The sequence below is a fragment of the Mesoplodon bidens genome (assembly GCF_964165515.1).
Source record: "Mesoplodon bidens genome assembly, chromosome: 3".
Taxonomy (NCBI): domain Eukaryota; kingdom Metazoa; phylum Chordata; class Mammalia; order Artiodactyla; family Ziphiidae; genus Mesoplodon; species Mesoplodon bidens.
The window spans coordinates 65138317-65152667 of NC_138178.1; the positions used below are offsets into that span (position 1 = coordinate 65138317).

At 57.9% G+C, this 14351-nt stretch overlaps 1 protein-coding gene across 2 annotated transcripts in view; it reads right to left on the reverse strand.

Annotated features, from left to right (window-relative positions):
* The window catches only part of PSTPIP1 (proline-serine-threonine phosphatase interacting protein 1), a 42299-nt gene that overhangs the window by 7861 nt on the left and 20087 nt on the right, over window positions 1–14351 (reverse strand). For both annotated transcript variants that reach the window (XM_081228067.1, XM_081228068.1), the window contains exons 2-7: window positions 12703–12803; window positions 12267–12341; window positions 4564–4598; window positions 4217–4323; window positions 1603–1665; window positions 879–977 (exon numbers count right to left, since the gene is read on the reverse strand). In XM_081228067.1, coding sequence (XP_081084193.1) covers window positions 879–977; window positions 1603–1665; window positions 4217–4323; window positions 4564–4598; window positions 12267–12341; window positions 12703–12803 — 480 coding nt within the window. The remainder of the gene's footprint in view (window positions 1–878; window positions 978–1602; window positions 1666–4216; window positions 4324–4563; window positions 4599–12266; window positions 12342–12702; window positions 12804–14351) is intronic.

Genomic DNA, 14351 nt, shown 5'->3' on the forward strand with positions numbered 1-14351 from the left:
GTTTCCCTGGGAAACCCTGAAGGGACTCTGTCACCCCCTCTCTGGCCACACAGGGGGACACTCAGGAGCCAACTGTGGGCAAGTTCCATCATTAACTCCAGCCTCACCCTACAAGGGCCCACAGCCTGGTTCCAGTAAAAAAGGAATAAAACAGGAACCTGCACTTCATGCAGGTACATGTGAAAACAAGATGTTGAGACCTAGAGGGAGAAATGTAGACCAGGGGCCGGGCCCTGGGGCCCCACGCCCACTGCTGAACCCACTGGCTGAGGCTGGGGCTCTGTCCCTGACTTGCTGCCACCAGCTCACCTGCAGGCCCCTGCCCTCTCTGGGCCTCAGCTTTCCTGTCTGTGCAATGGACAAAATGTGTTCTTGAGCCCTGGCATCTCTGACACTCCCACCCTGGCCAAGAGGCCAGAGCAGTCAAGAGCTTGGGTTCTGGACAACGTGGGTTTGGGTCCTTTCTCTGTTTCTGCCTGGCCCTCAGACCTTGAACAAGTCACTTACCATCTCTGGGCCTGTTTCCTCTCTGTGACATGGGCCTATTGAGCCCTTCTCCAAAGGGTTGTGTGAGGGTTAGCATCTGCTCTCATTGCCCTGTGAACTCTGGGCCTGGGCTGCAGTGAGCCTGCTCTGAGGAATGGGTCCTTGGGTGCAGCCTGGAGATGGCAAAGGGGATCAAGCTGACTCTGTCTATCTAGACCCTGAGATTCTAGGAAACCCATTTCACAGACAGAGGGATGAAGGTTCAGAGCGAGGTGAGCAGCCAGGATATCCCAGATGCAGACCTTGCCCTGGAGTGTCTGTGGCACCCCTTCCCTCCCTCCCCACCCTGCCCCAGCCCTGTGACACCACGTGGCCTCAGTGGCTCCACGCACCTTCTCCACCTGCTTCTGTTGACCATTGGTGCTAATGCGCTCAAAGACCTGCTCGGCGTCGTCTGCATCTCGGCACTTCTGCTCATATGTCTTCTTGGACTGGGGGGGTATGGAGGGGCATGACTTGGGGGCCCCAGAGTGAGGCTCCTGAGCCCAACCTCCCTTCTCCCTGTTGGGGGCTGTGGATGGGTTGGGGGCCTCCTCACCAGGGACAAGGATTTGGGGATCCAGAATGGAGATGGAGAAGGGAGTCTTGTTCCCAGGCCCCTTCCCAGTGGGGACAATGGAGCCCTGCCCGCAGCCCCGGCCTCTTCAGAGGTGTGGTCACATCAGACCGCCAGCAGGGCCCTTAAAATGCCATGCATCATCACGATGCCAGCCTCTGCACATGTCGTGGAGCTATTTTTCTCCTTACTCAGTGAACTAGGAGACACAGCTTCTCCCTCTGCCCCTGGAGTCCCCAGCTGACAGCCTGGATGACCCTGTAGACCACTGTCTGGGACTGGCTGCTTGCCCATCAGTCAGGAGCCCCCCAAGGTCAGGGCCTGGGCCAGTCTGCATGGCACCCTGGGAGCAAGTGCAACACCAAGAACCCGACAGGCCACTGTGCCTATTGCTGGATGGAGGCCTGAGGCAAGCCCCGTCCCAGGTGCCCAGTCCAGGGCTCCTGGGATCCACACCCTGACCCCTGCCACTCCTCCAGGCCTAAGACCCTTGCACTCACCTCCATGGCCTTCTTGTGGAGCAACAGCTTGCTCTTCTGGACACGGTCCATGATGGCCTCATACTGCAGGGGACATGAGGCGCTGAGCTTGGGGCCATGGCCTCAGGACACTCCCTTAGGCCAAGAGGACGGGGTGTCCTTGGGATGAGGCCCAGCATTCCTTCCTGGCTCTGAAGGGGGTGGTGACAAGATGCCCTCCCTCTCCCTCAGCCTGCTCTTTCACTACTACTGCTCAGAACAGAAAGCTAGAGGAGCCCGGGGCACGGATACACATGGTGTATTCTCTCCCTGCAGACCCCAGCCAGGGCTTGGTCTCTAGCCCGGGAATACCCAACCTACCTACGTGCACATACGCACACACACGCACGCTGTCCTTTACTCACAAGCCTCTGTACCCACTCAAAGCCATCATACCCCGTGTACACACGCTGGCACACACACACAGAGTTACATACACACACACACACATAAGTAAACGTTAACAGGCCCCCACGCTCCCCCTTGCATATACACAAGGCCTTCACAGAGCAACCTCAGACACCACTCACAAGTACACATATGTACACTCTCCCATGTCCGCCACACACAGCCATGGGCCCTGTGTACACACCCCAGACTTGGTCACGGTCACACGCTGGTTCACACGGGGCCCCTGCACCTCCACCTCGCCTCCCAGGCTCCTTGTACAGATGGAGAGGATGGAACTCGGCCTGGACAGAGATTGACTATAAGGATAATTGGAAATGAAACACCTCTCGTGTTGGGGCTGGAGCCAGTTTGTGCCTGGGGTCTCAGTGGGGCCAGTGCCAGCGGGGAGACCTCAAGAAGCCACCTGGTCACACACACACACACACTGAAACACATGCACATGCTCACAGGTGTGCAGAGGTGTACTCTCGTTCTCCTGGGTGCACACCCACATCCATACATGCACACGTGTGCACACACACCCAGGCAGCCTTCCCTGCACACTACATCACGGCTGTCCTTCGCTTGTGGGAGCCCTGATCACACCGTGGAACTGCCCCTCCGTCCAGAAGAGCTTTTTCAGACATCACAGCCCCACTGGCCACAGGAAAGCTCAAAACAGCCACCCTGGGGCCTCGCTGTCACAGTAGATGCTCTGCAAGCAAGTCCCAGCTCAGAGGGGTCGCCTGCTACAGCTCCTTAAGTCTGGGCCAACTTCTGGGGCTGGCTTGGAGGACCCATTGTCTGCTCAGGAACCCAAATTTAGAATCCTGTAAGCCTGAGGCCCCAGCTGGCCAGATGGGCAGACAGGGAGTGGAGCCACACTAAATTTCTGTGGCCAGAGCTACTGATCGGAGCCAGCGCCCTGCCTGTGAAGACTGCAAGGGGCCTGGTTCTGGGCTGGGTCCCCCAAAGCTTGGGAGGTGGACATAAGTGTCCCATCCCGCAAGAGGGAAACAGGCGCAGCGAGGGTAAACGGCTTGGCCAGGACACCCAGTCCCAGCCTGGCCCCAGCCGTGAACTGTTGCCTTCTTTCCCTTCACAGCTCAGTTGTGTGGAATTTTCCATTTTCAGTTCTTTGGACAGTTTACAATAATGCTTCCTTTCCAAGCAAGAAGTGCTCCTGTGCCCTGGCCTCTCCCACCCTGTCCAAGGCACCACGCTCATCACTAAGGCCCTGAGAGGCTGATCGTGTGTCCGTACCTGCCTTCCCAGAGGGCCACGTGCTCAGCCAGTCAGAGAGTCTCAGGCTTGGGAGGAGTACCTGGGACACAGGGGTCACCAAGCCCACCTCCCATCCAACCTCTGCAGCTTCCCTGACAAGTAGCCTCCAGCCTCTGTTTGTACACCTCCCATGACGGGGACCTCACTTCCTCTCCATGCAGTCCCTCCATCTAGGGACAGCCACACCCTACAGACGGGTGAACAGTACCTTTGGATGCTGGGTAGGCTCGGCAGCCCCCACTCCCCACAAGCTCTGTCTGTTCCCCTCAGCCTCAGGCAGCCCTGTAGAGTGGCTGCAGTGACTGACCCCCAAGTCTTCCTTTCTCCCAGGTAAACAGCCCTGATCCTTGGGCTCAGGACCAGTTTCTGGTGACTCCCCAACTTAGGTTGCCTCCTTTGGATACCCCCAAGCTGTCATGGACCCTCTATAGCCTGTTGTAGTAGGATGATCAAGAAGACCAAGGGGGCTTCCCTAGTGGCGCAGTGGTTGAGAGTCTGCCTGCCGATGCAGGGGACACGGGTTCGTGCCCTGGTCCGGGAAGATCCCACATGCCGCAGAGCGGCTAGGCCCGTGAGCCATGGCCGCTGAGCCTGCGCGTCCGGAGCCTGTGCTCCGCAACGGGAGAGGCCACAACAGTGAGAGGCCTGCGTACCGCACAAAAAACAAACAAACAAAAAAGACCAAGGTCTTTCCCTCTTCCTGGCCTGAGACAGTGCAGGGGGAAGACCCCCAGTGGGGCTTTCAGGCCCGAGAGCTGGGCCCTGGTCCCAGTACCAGGCGTCTGTCCACAGCCCCCTCTCCTCCTTCAAATCGCCATCCCCCGCAAGCCTGGGGCGCTGCCCATTGGGAGAGCCCGTCCCCTGCTGCCTCCACAGCGACAACAGCCCCCGCCCCCCGGAGGCCCCTCCCCGCCCCCCTCACCTTCCTCCTCTGCTCCTTCTGCCTCTCGCGAAACTCCTCCAGGCTCCGCAACTCCTCACGCAGGGCCAGGGCCAGCTGGATGTGGGCGCTGCCCACGTTCTCCATTTCTGGGGGCGGAGTAAGGACAGTGGTCCCCGGTGTCAGACCTGGTGGGCCCCAGCCGCTCACATATTCGCCCCTGCCTGGGCCAGCCCACCCCAACCCCACAGCTCATCTCTGTCACCCCCAAGTCCTCCACCAGCCTCGACTCCCGGCCAGCAAACATCCATCCCCACCGGTGGGGGATCTGGTGTTCCCAGAAGGTCCTGTCACCCTGCAGCCTGGCGTGGGGATCAGGTGGGACTTACGCTGCTTCAGAGAGTCAAAGGAGGCCCTCAGGGAGCTGCAAAACAGAAAGACCAGGGTCAGCAGGAGGACAGTGCAGGGGAACCTGAAGGACTGGCTGGGCCCGGGGACTTTTATTTTGGTGGGAGGGCCCTGGCTCACTCACACACACTGACCTAGATCCCGGGGACCCTCTAGCCAGACCATGACCATCCGCTCAGAACTCAAGCTGGGATTTCTGGAATACAAAGCTCTCTCTTTGGAAGTTATAAAGCAATCAAACCTCCCACTGTGGCAGAATGCTCTTGGCTTCTGCACATCTTCAGGGCCCTCCCTTGAAAGCAGGAGAGGGTGGGGTTCAGACCTGGCAGGTGGCCTGAGGACATTTTGGAGGGGGCTGTGGGGGAAGAGGGGGACAAGCAGGGCAGAGGTGATGGAGGGGAGAGATGTCGGGGCCTTAGGACAGGATGAATAGGAGGTACAGGTGAGGACAGCGAGAAACTGAGGGGCTCCCTGGTCCCTGGCTAGGTGGCTGGGTGGATGGTGGTGACACCTCTGAGAGGGGCCCAGGAGGGAAAATGGGGAGTTACTTTAGGGTGCACTAAGCTTGGGGTGCCTGAGAAAACCCAGTAGGAGGAGTCAGGATGCACCAGGTGGCCAGTCTGAAGCAGACATGCAGACACTGCCCACTCCAGAGAGGGCACCAAGGAGAAAGGGAAGGGAAGGAGCTGGCTGGGCATAGGAGGTGTGAGGGGGTGATGCCCAAGGGTAGGGTTGCCAGATGGAGCAAATAAAAATACAGGCCACCCAGTTAAGTTCAAATTTCAGATAAACAACAAATAGTTTTTGAATGTCAACATGCCCCATGTAATATTTGGAACACACTTAAATTTTAAAAATATTTGTTGTCTATCTGAAATTTAATGGGGCATTCTATATTTCATCTGGCAGTCCTGCCAGGGGGCTGTCTCCCAGAGCTACAAACGGAGTTGAGATCTGAGCAAAGATGTCGGAGCCCACTCAGGGGCCCAGTCGTCTGCTGCTGATGGCTAAGGGGCACCACGAGTGGCCCTTGGGTCAGAGCAGGACTGACGGTAAAGTGCCTCTCCCCAGCCCATCAGCTCTCACGGGCAGGGGCCTCTCAGAGGGATGAGCTCCCCCTCCTGGCAGTGGAGGGAGGTGACTTGGAATCCCAGGCTAGGAACCTGGGTCGGGGCTTCCTGCTCTGGACTCCCAGGTGCGTTAGAAGCAGACGCTGGAGCCAGATGGCCTGAGTTCAATCCAAGCTCTGCCACTGACTCTCTGTATGACCTTGGGCAAGTTACCTAGCCTCTCTGTGCCTCAGTTTCCCCTTCTGTAAAAATGGGGATAATAGCACAAACAGAATGGTTATGAGGATTAAATGAATGTATATGTATAAAGCACCTCTGAGCTGGTGCAAAGCAGATGCTTTACAAGGGTTGCTGTTATGCCACCCTCCCCTGAGCCCACTACTGCACACCCTGACCTGGGGGTCCCCCAGGCCTCTTAACCTGACCTGAGATGTAGCTCCAAAATGCCCCACCTAAGAGCTTACTGCATGCCCCCTCTTTATCAGAAACCCCCACTGGATTTGCCTTCAGGTAGGGGGTCCCCTTGAGGCAGCCCCATAGATTGGGCTCCTTTCCCCCCCACTTCCTGCAGCCCTGTGGGTACCAAGACTCCAAGTGCACAGAGACAGTGTGTGGAGGTTGCAGATTGGCCCTGAAGTGAGGCTTGTCTATCTCAAGGGTAAAATTCTCTGCCTGTGTTTATGGCCCCTTAACTCCCCCCTCACCAGGATGCCTGAGGAACCACAGTTAGTCGAGGCCAATAGGGAAACTGAGGCCCCAGTGTGGCCAGGCTTGCTGGGGTCACACACAGGCAGCGGCGAGGATCCTGTTGCTGGCCGCGTGCTGCTGCAGCCCATCCAGCCTCTGCGGAGCAGCGCTCCCGCCCACTGGTGGCCATATGGCCACATGACACCCAGTGAGACAGCCCTGCCCACCCGCCTGCATTTCCCCACAATCCTTGCAAGGCAGGCTTCACAGGGGGGCTCCCTCCTCCCATGGGGACAGTTAGGGAAACGGAGGCCATGGAGGAGCAGCAGACCAGCAGGAGCAGCATCACCTGGGAGTTTGTTAGGAACGCAGATTTCAGGCTCCACCCCAGTCCTCCTGAAGCGGAAGCTTGGAAGAGGGGGCCAGCACACTGTGTTTTAACAAATCTCCAGGTGCTGCTGATGTACGTTCAAATGCTGGCCTAAATTATGTAATCCTCACACCTCTGCCAGGCAGGGAGGGTACCATCATTATCCGCATTTTACAGATGAGAAAAACAAGGGTCAGAGAGGTAAAGAAACTGACCATGGCCACACAAGTGGAGAGCGCTGGAGCCTTCTGCTTCTTACCAGAGGAAGGAAGGGGTGATTGCCATGGTGACCCCACCTGCCCTGGCGGGGGGTGGAGAGGTCAGGGCTCTTCTCTGACAGAATTGACACCTTGCCAGCGGTGACACCTCCTTCTCACACACTCATCTCCTGCCTCAGTCTCCCCGTCCATGGTTAGAGCCTCTCTAGGTCCAGTATGGCCACTTCTCCGTGCCCCATCATGGCCCACAGCATGACCACACCCTGCCCAGACCCCTCCCACAGGCTGGGGCTTGCACACCCACTGCCTGGTCCTCACCTCCTTTTAGACTTCACACCTCACAGACACCTCAAACTCAGAGTGTCCGAAACTGGACTCATCGCCCTACAAACCTGCTCCTGCTGCAGGGCTCCCTTCTCAGCAAAGGCACCACTGTCTACCAGGTTATGCACACCAGAAACCTACGAGCCGCCCTTGGCTCCACCCTCCTCCCCCTCTGTTACCTTCTTTTTCACTTCCCAAATCTCCTATTTGTCCACCTCTCACTGCCACCACCCTAGCCCCTGCCCCATCACCTCCAACCCTCCAGCTTCACTTCTCACCTGTTATCCCTGTTCTTTGGCCACCTACCAGTTCCTTCTATATGCCATGATCCTTCTTGTGCAGGGCCTTTGCACATGCTAATTCCCTATGTGCAGCATCTTTGCCTGGCTTCCTCTTCTGTCCCTTTGGGGCACTTGTTCCTATTGTCACCCTGGGTTGATACCTTGAGTGTCTGTCACAGCACTGAACTGTGAGGCCACTGAACAGCGGCAATGCCTGGTTCTCCTCCCCATTGCCCCTAGGATTACAGCCCAGAGCGATAAGTTCCAAGGCCTTTCTCAACTCCAAACCACTCAGGGAAACCATGACCAAGATTTCCCAGAGCTCTCCTCTACCGTGTCTCCATCACATGTCAAGGATGGGGACCCCTTGCAGGCCTCTGACCTCTGTTATCAGTCACCAGTGTCCTCATGTGTAACTCATCCCATTGCCCTTTTCAACCCGGCTCTCAGGACACTCAGCCTGGAATTCTGTTCCAAACAGTCTGAATTTCCGGTGTAAATGTCTCCTTCTGTACTTCTGTACCACCATGTGACACGCACCACCTCGTGGTCCCTGCTTTGCCATCCCATCCCCTGCGCACCTGACAGCCAGGAGGCCCCTGCCTCCCAGCTCACAGGAGATGGGCCTCTTGCTCCCCTTGCTGGAGGCTGGGCCTGAGTGAGCTGACCCCAGAGGAGCCCTGATGGGAACAGGGCCCGCCTCTCTCCCTCCAATATCCTCAGTGATACCTTCATGCTCTGAGCTCAGAGGAAGAGAGATCATGAAAAAAAACACCCCTCTCTTTTGACAGGAAAACACAGCGTTTTAGGCTGTGACAAGTGGGGGTGAAGCAGGGACGAGAGGGTGTGAGGACTCAGGTGGTGGCCGTTCTTGCTCGCGGTTACTGCAAAGGTGCTCACAGGAAGCTGCCCCCAGCTGTGCCTCAATTCCCCTTTATTTCCTGAACCCCTGCCCCATGCAGCCTCTGCAGCTTGTGGCACTCAGCACCCTACGTGGCGCAGGATGAACAAGAGGGTGGGAAGGTGACAACTTTCTGGGGGAGGTGGTATTTCAGCTAGACCTCACAGGGGAGAAATGAGGGCAACAGCCAGAGCAAAGGCCCCAAGGTTGGAAGGAGAGTCAAGGTGAACTTTCTGTAAGGGCTGGATGTGTGGTTTAGATGTTATGGGTAAGCCCCCTGCACCCACCTAGCGCTTCTTTAAGATGCATTGAAAGGGCTTGTGGGGATCCCTCGAGTTGGGGACCAGGTCTTATTTGTGTGTCCTCCATTGCCACTGCCCAGCAGATGCTTGCTGAGTTAATGTGTGAAGGAGGAGAATGCTAAAAATCACTTGAAGGTGGGAGTAACCTCGTTTCAATATATGTGGCTGAGTCTCCGGCCTTCTGACCAGTCTGAGGTCAGGGGATGACACAGAAACGATCTATTTCAGGCAGCAGGGGTGGGGAGGCTGGCCTGCTTCACCCTCTCAGCTCTCGCTGGGCTATTTCTGGGGTCACTTCACCCCTTGGCTTTTGTCCTCCTCGTTCACCGCATCCAGCCTATGCACCCCCAGCCCTCCGCCCACCCTCCCAGGGGCTGAGAGTGAGCATCCCATGGGACACAGGGGCCTTGGCCATGGGGAGGCAGGGGGCTCCCCCTGACCAGGAGATGGGCCCTGGAGGATGAGCTGCCAGTCCCCACATGGAGCGGCCAGGCCAGCTTTGCCAGGTGCCAACCCCACAAGCCTCCACGGCGACAAGGAAGCGACCCATGTTGTCATGGTTGCCACTCACCCTACCCACAGAGAGCCCTCCACGTTGGTGTGGGATGGGGCAACCCGGTCTAAGCCAAGACCCTGACAGGCAGGCAAGGCCAGAGTGTCTGGGAGAGCTTCCTGGAGGAGGTGGGGCATGAGAGGGCCCTTGGAGTGATGTTCTGATGCAAAGGGCTGGGGACGAGAGTGAAGTTACCCTCAGTGTGCTAGACCCTGGCTTCAGAACAGTGAGGGCCTTTATTTTAAAAATTCTGAATCCCCCCCAACTCAGCCTAGGGCATGGCACATAGTAGGTGCTCCATACATGCTTGGATGGATGATGGATGCTTGGCCCACAGGTAAAGAAAGGAATGACTTAATGGCGTCACCAACCCTAGTACACGCCTTGTGGATCAACAGCAATAATTGTTAAGTACCTACTGTGCATAAGCTGAGCTGGGAGCTGCAAGGGGCACAGCCCTACGGGGAGCAGCAGGTGAGCTCGGATGGTCTGCCCCCTGCCTCCTGACTCTGGTTCTGAATGTGCCCTGAGCTTTCCGACCTCCAGCCTTTGTCCGTGCCAGTCCTCTGTCAGGAAGGTGCCTTCCCTTCCTCTCCACCTCTCCCAGGAGGTGCCCTCTGCTCTGCCCTGCTCCTCTGGCCACCCCAGCTCGATGGGGAACTCGGGGCAGTGCTGATATGCATGCGCTGCTCCCAGCCTGCTCTGGAACCCGTGTGGCTGTGCAGCGGGGCCCCTGTGGGGTTTGTTCCTGCCTTTCCTTCTACTGGTTAGGCTGAGCCTTAGGGCCTGGCCCTCCCAGCCCAGGCACCAGCTCCTCCTTGGTAGGCAGCAAGGTGGACCCTGACTCTCCTCCCTTCCCTGGCCTGGGGCCCCATCCTGGTGCTCCCACCTTGGATGGAAGCTGTGCCTCTAGGGATAGGGCCAGGGCCAGGGAGGGGCTAGGCCTCAGAGGAAATGGTCTAGGCTGGCCAGGCAGGCTCCTCAGTGTTAAACTAAACTGGTGACCCCAATTTATCTTACTTATGGAGGGGTCCATGAGATCGTAAAGACCCCTGCTGTTTATCGAGCATCGCTGTGGCTTGGCGCTCTCTGTTGGACATTGTGACTGTCCAGAGCAACTCTTGGGAGTGATTGTCCCCTTTCACAGCTGAGGACCCAGGGCTCAGAGAGGGGGAGTGACCATCCCAGGGTCACACAGCATATAGAGCAGGGCAGACCTTGACCCACTCGGCTTCCTATAACCACGCAGGGAATCAGGGCTGCCCACAGCCTCCCCCTGGCCACTTCTGTGCACCTCTCCACCCTTCCCACTGCCCACCTGGCTCCATTCCCACTTTATTCTCTTCATTGGTGGCTTCTCCTTCCTTATTTTAAGTCCGCCGTGACTCACAGCCCCCTGAGTATGCCTCACGCAGTCCACCTCCAGCCTGACCTCCCACCATGGCCCTGCCTGGAGCACCCTCTCCACTTCTCCCAGGAGGTCTCCTCTCTTGTTGGAAAGTTCTCCTTTTCCAGCAGGCCTGGGAGGGCAGGAGGTGGGCAGGGACTCCCCCGGGTCATGCTCCCTTGATTCCACCCCCTGCCTGGAAGACAAAGAAGGTCCCCACAGACTTCCATTTGTTCCTCACCATGTCCTGAGCCCTGTGCACTCAGCCGGTATTCAACCTCGGCCCTGCCATCTTTATCTGCTCAACAGCCCACTGGAGTGGACAGATGAGAACCCAATTCAGAGAGGTTAAGTGACTTGCTCACAGTCACACAGCTCACAAAGGTCAAGCGGGGACTAGGGCTCCTGCATTCATACTCCTGAAGCTGCTGTTCACACTTTGTGGTACAACGCAGGACCCTTGGGCCTTGAGCATTCATCTCCCCTGGCTCACACCACTTTACAACCTTCCTCTAGCCTTCCCTAAGTTTTCCCTGACTCCAGGTTGGAAGCAGGGACCAGCCAGGGTTGCCTATGTCTTTAGGAGACTTAGAGCGTGTTGTTTATTCAGACACTCAAACGAGGGGACCCGGTTCTGGGCTTTGCAGCTGACGGGGTCCAGGGTCACTTTGCTTGGGCAGAGTCAGAAGCTCACAGGCCTGACCCCTGTGGGAGCAGGGGCAGGGGGCAGGGGTTGCTATGGCAGCCGCAGGCTGAGTGAGGTCTTGCGGCTCCAGGGTAGGAGGAGAAGGACTCATCAGAGCCCTACCAGGACTTGGAGTCCAGGGTCCTGTCTGCCCCCCAGCCTGGCTCGGTCCTCACGCAGCGGGGAGAGTCCACACGTCCCGAGGCAGCCCCTCCGCTCCACTGTTAGAAAGTTCTCCTTAGCTGCCCTCAAATCGTCACTCTCTCTCCATCCGCGTCCCCGCCTGACAGTCCGCACACAGAGGCCCAGGCCCCAGGGCCGGAGAGGCCCAGCGGCTTCACAGCAGCAAGTGCCCTTACTGCCTCCCCTCCCAGCCAGGCCTGAGCCAGCCCTGGACTCACATATTCCTCTGAGGAAGGTTGTACTGTCATCTGCTCACTGATGAGGAAACGGAGGCACAGAGTGTCAGTGACCCCCCCACCAAGGTCCCAGGGCTAACGGGTGAGGAGCTGGCACCCCCGCCTGTGGCCACACAGTCCCTCCTGGAAGCCTGAGCCGAGCCAATGCTGCGGGGTCTCGGGCAGCCAGTAGGGTCCTGTCACCTCCCCTCAGGGCTCTCAGGACTTGGATGGAGGCCGCCCAGAGGGTGCAGGCTGTGCTGCAGGCCCCTGAGGACAGATGACCTCACCCCCTGCCCAGGGCCTCCTTGGTGCTCAGACTGCTGGCTTTCTTCCCACACGCAGAACCTGACCTCGCCCAGCATGCCTGACTCCCAAGAGAGATGCCCTCCAGGCACCCTACCCTGGGAGCCATCCAGACCCTCGCCGGCCCTCCCCAGTCCACCCCACAAGGGGAAGCCCTAAACCCTGTGGAAAGTGCCTGGCGAAGCAGGAGGGGCCCTCTTACTTGATCTCTGTCTGGCCGCCTGCCTTCCGGGCAATCTGCACCAGGTCCTTCCCATACCGTTCCTCTGCCTGGGCCCTGCAACGACAACCCATGGGCGCTGTGTCTCCTCCACTTCCGCTGCCCGCGGCTCAGACTCCGCCGGCGGTGGCAGGAGAACCTGACGGTCCACCCGCTCAGCCTCTGGGGGTCCGCTGGCCGGCGGGCTCCTCCTTGAGAAGGATAAGCCTCCAGCCCTTCGCCTAAATAAGTGTTGGCTAAATTCAAGGACATCTGGAGGAACATCAGATTATTTGTCCACTTGCGGGAGGCCCAGGTCGGGACAAACAGGAGAGTTGCGCTCCTGACTTCTTAGAGCAGGGGGGTGGGGGGCGGGGGGGCGGGGTGCAGCCGGGATGGGGGCTCGGCCACTTCCCAGGGGCTGGGGGGAGGGGCTCACCTCTGCCTCAGCAGCTCCTCCACGTCCTTGCACGTCTTCCTGCCATCCAGCAGCCGCTGCAGCAGCACCTCGTAGCCCGTGTGGGCCGTGAAGTCCCTGCACTGGAACACAGGACAGAGGGACGTGTGAGGGCCGCAGCCGGGCTGCGTGGGTCGGGGGAACGCAGACTGCAGCCTGGTGAGGACCCTGCTGACCTCCTCCAGCCTGGCCTCCCCGTCTGCCCCCCTCAGCCCTATCCAAGAACGAGCTCTTGGGATTCAGGACCTGGCTTTGAGACAGGCTGGGACCTGGGCCCCTTGGCTGCAGTGCTGCAGTGCTGGCACCTGGACACACCTCTCCTCAAGCTACAAAATACAAAGAAATTATATGGGACTAAAAATAACGGCGTGCATGTGCATTTGGGGCAAATTCTGGACCAAAAGATACAAAAGACCCAAAAAACCTCAACTGCCACTTCTGAAGAGCCAGGGGAGCAAAAGCAGTGGGTCAGGAGCAAAAGCTCCTTGCACACAACACCAGCTAAGGGGTGGGCAAACCACCTAAGCTACCCCTCCAGCCCGACCCCTGGACACACCCCTACCCTCACCCTGTATAAAGAACAAGTTCTCCCCCCTTGAGCGAGCGGGCAAACAAGGGAACCTGTTGTTTGTTCTCGCTTCCCTGTGCTGCAGCAGGGGCCCCACCCAATAAAGCTTTGTCTGAATTTCTTGTCTGGCCTCTGATCAATTTCTATTGATTAAGGAAGCCAAGAATGCTGGTCGGTAACAGCTTCACACAGGCACACAGTAGGTCCCCCATCTGTGGAGGTACCAGGTGTAGGTGAGCCCTTCGTGGATCAGAGCTCATAGTCAGGACACAGCAACTCTAATCTAAGACAGCCATGGGAAGGGTCCCCACCAAGGCTCCGTGATGACAGCCTTTATGGGGTGCCTGACACTGCTCACTCCTGTCACCTTCTCAATTACTCTCTTATCTCAGGGGTCCACGTGAGAAAACTGAGGCACAGATGGGTGAAGTGTACCCAGCCTGACACAGATTGAAAGCAGCAGGTGTGGCATTGAACCCAGGCTGTCTTATTTGGGTCTGTGCCCTTTACCCCCCTGCACTCTACAGCCTCTGCAGAGACAAGAGCAACTGCTGTTCCCTGATTATCCACTGTGTACCAGATGCCACACCGGGCTCCTGCACCCATCTGCTGAGGTGGGCCTTGAGGGTCAGGGCTAGGGCACATCCTAGCACACACTTAGGACACACCTAGCACCCCAGGACACCCAGCACACCCTAGGTCCACCTCTTAGCCAGGATGGTGGGGAGAGGGCCATCTTGGAGAATTCTCAGGACACAGCTGTCTCTCTGCCTCCCATCCTGCTGTTGATCTGACTCTCACCCCTGGAGTGGGTTCTGAGCTGCTGGTGTAGGAAGTTGGGGGCGGGAGGTAGTACTTGAGGAGAGGGTGTTTTTCTTCAAGGTCTAAGGAGAATCAGACGTGGTAGAGAAGGGCAGAGATGCCACAAATTGCTCCAGATGGCCCCATGCCAGGCCCAGCCCACCTTCAGCAAACTCAGAATAATGGAATCTGCAGGCCTGTAGGATGGTTAGGATCCCAAGCTCACACCCTCCTCCATGAGCAGCACTAGAAATTCCTGAGA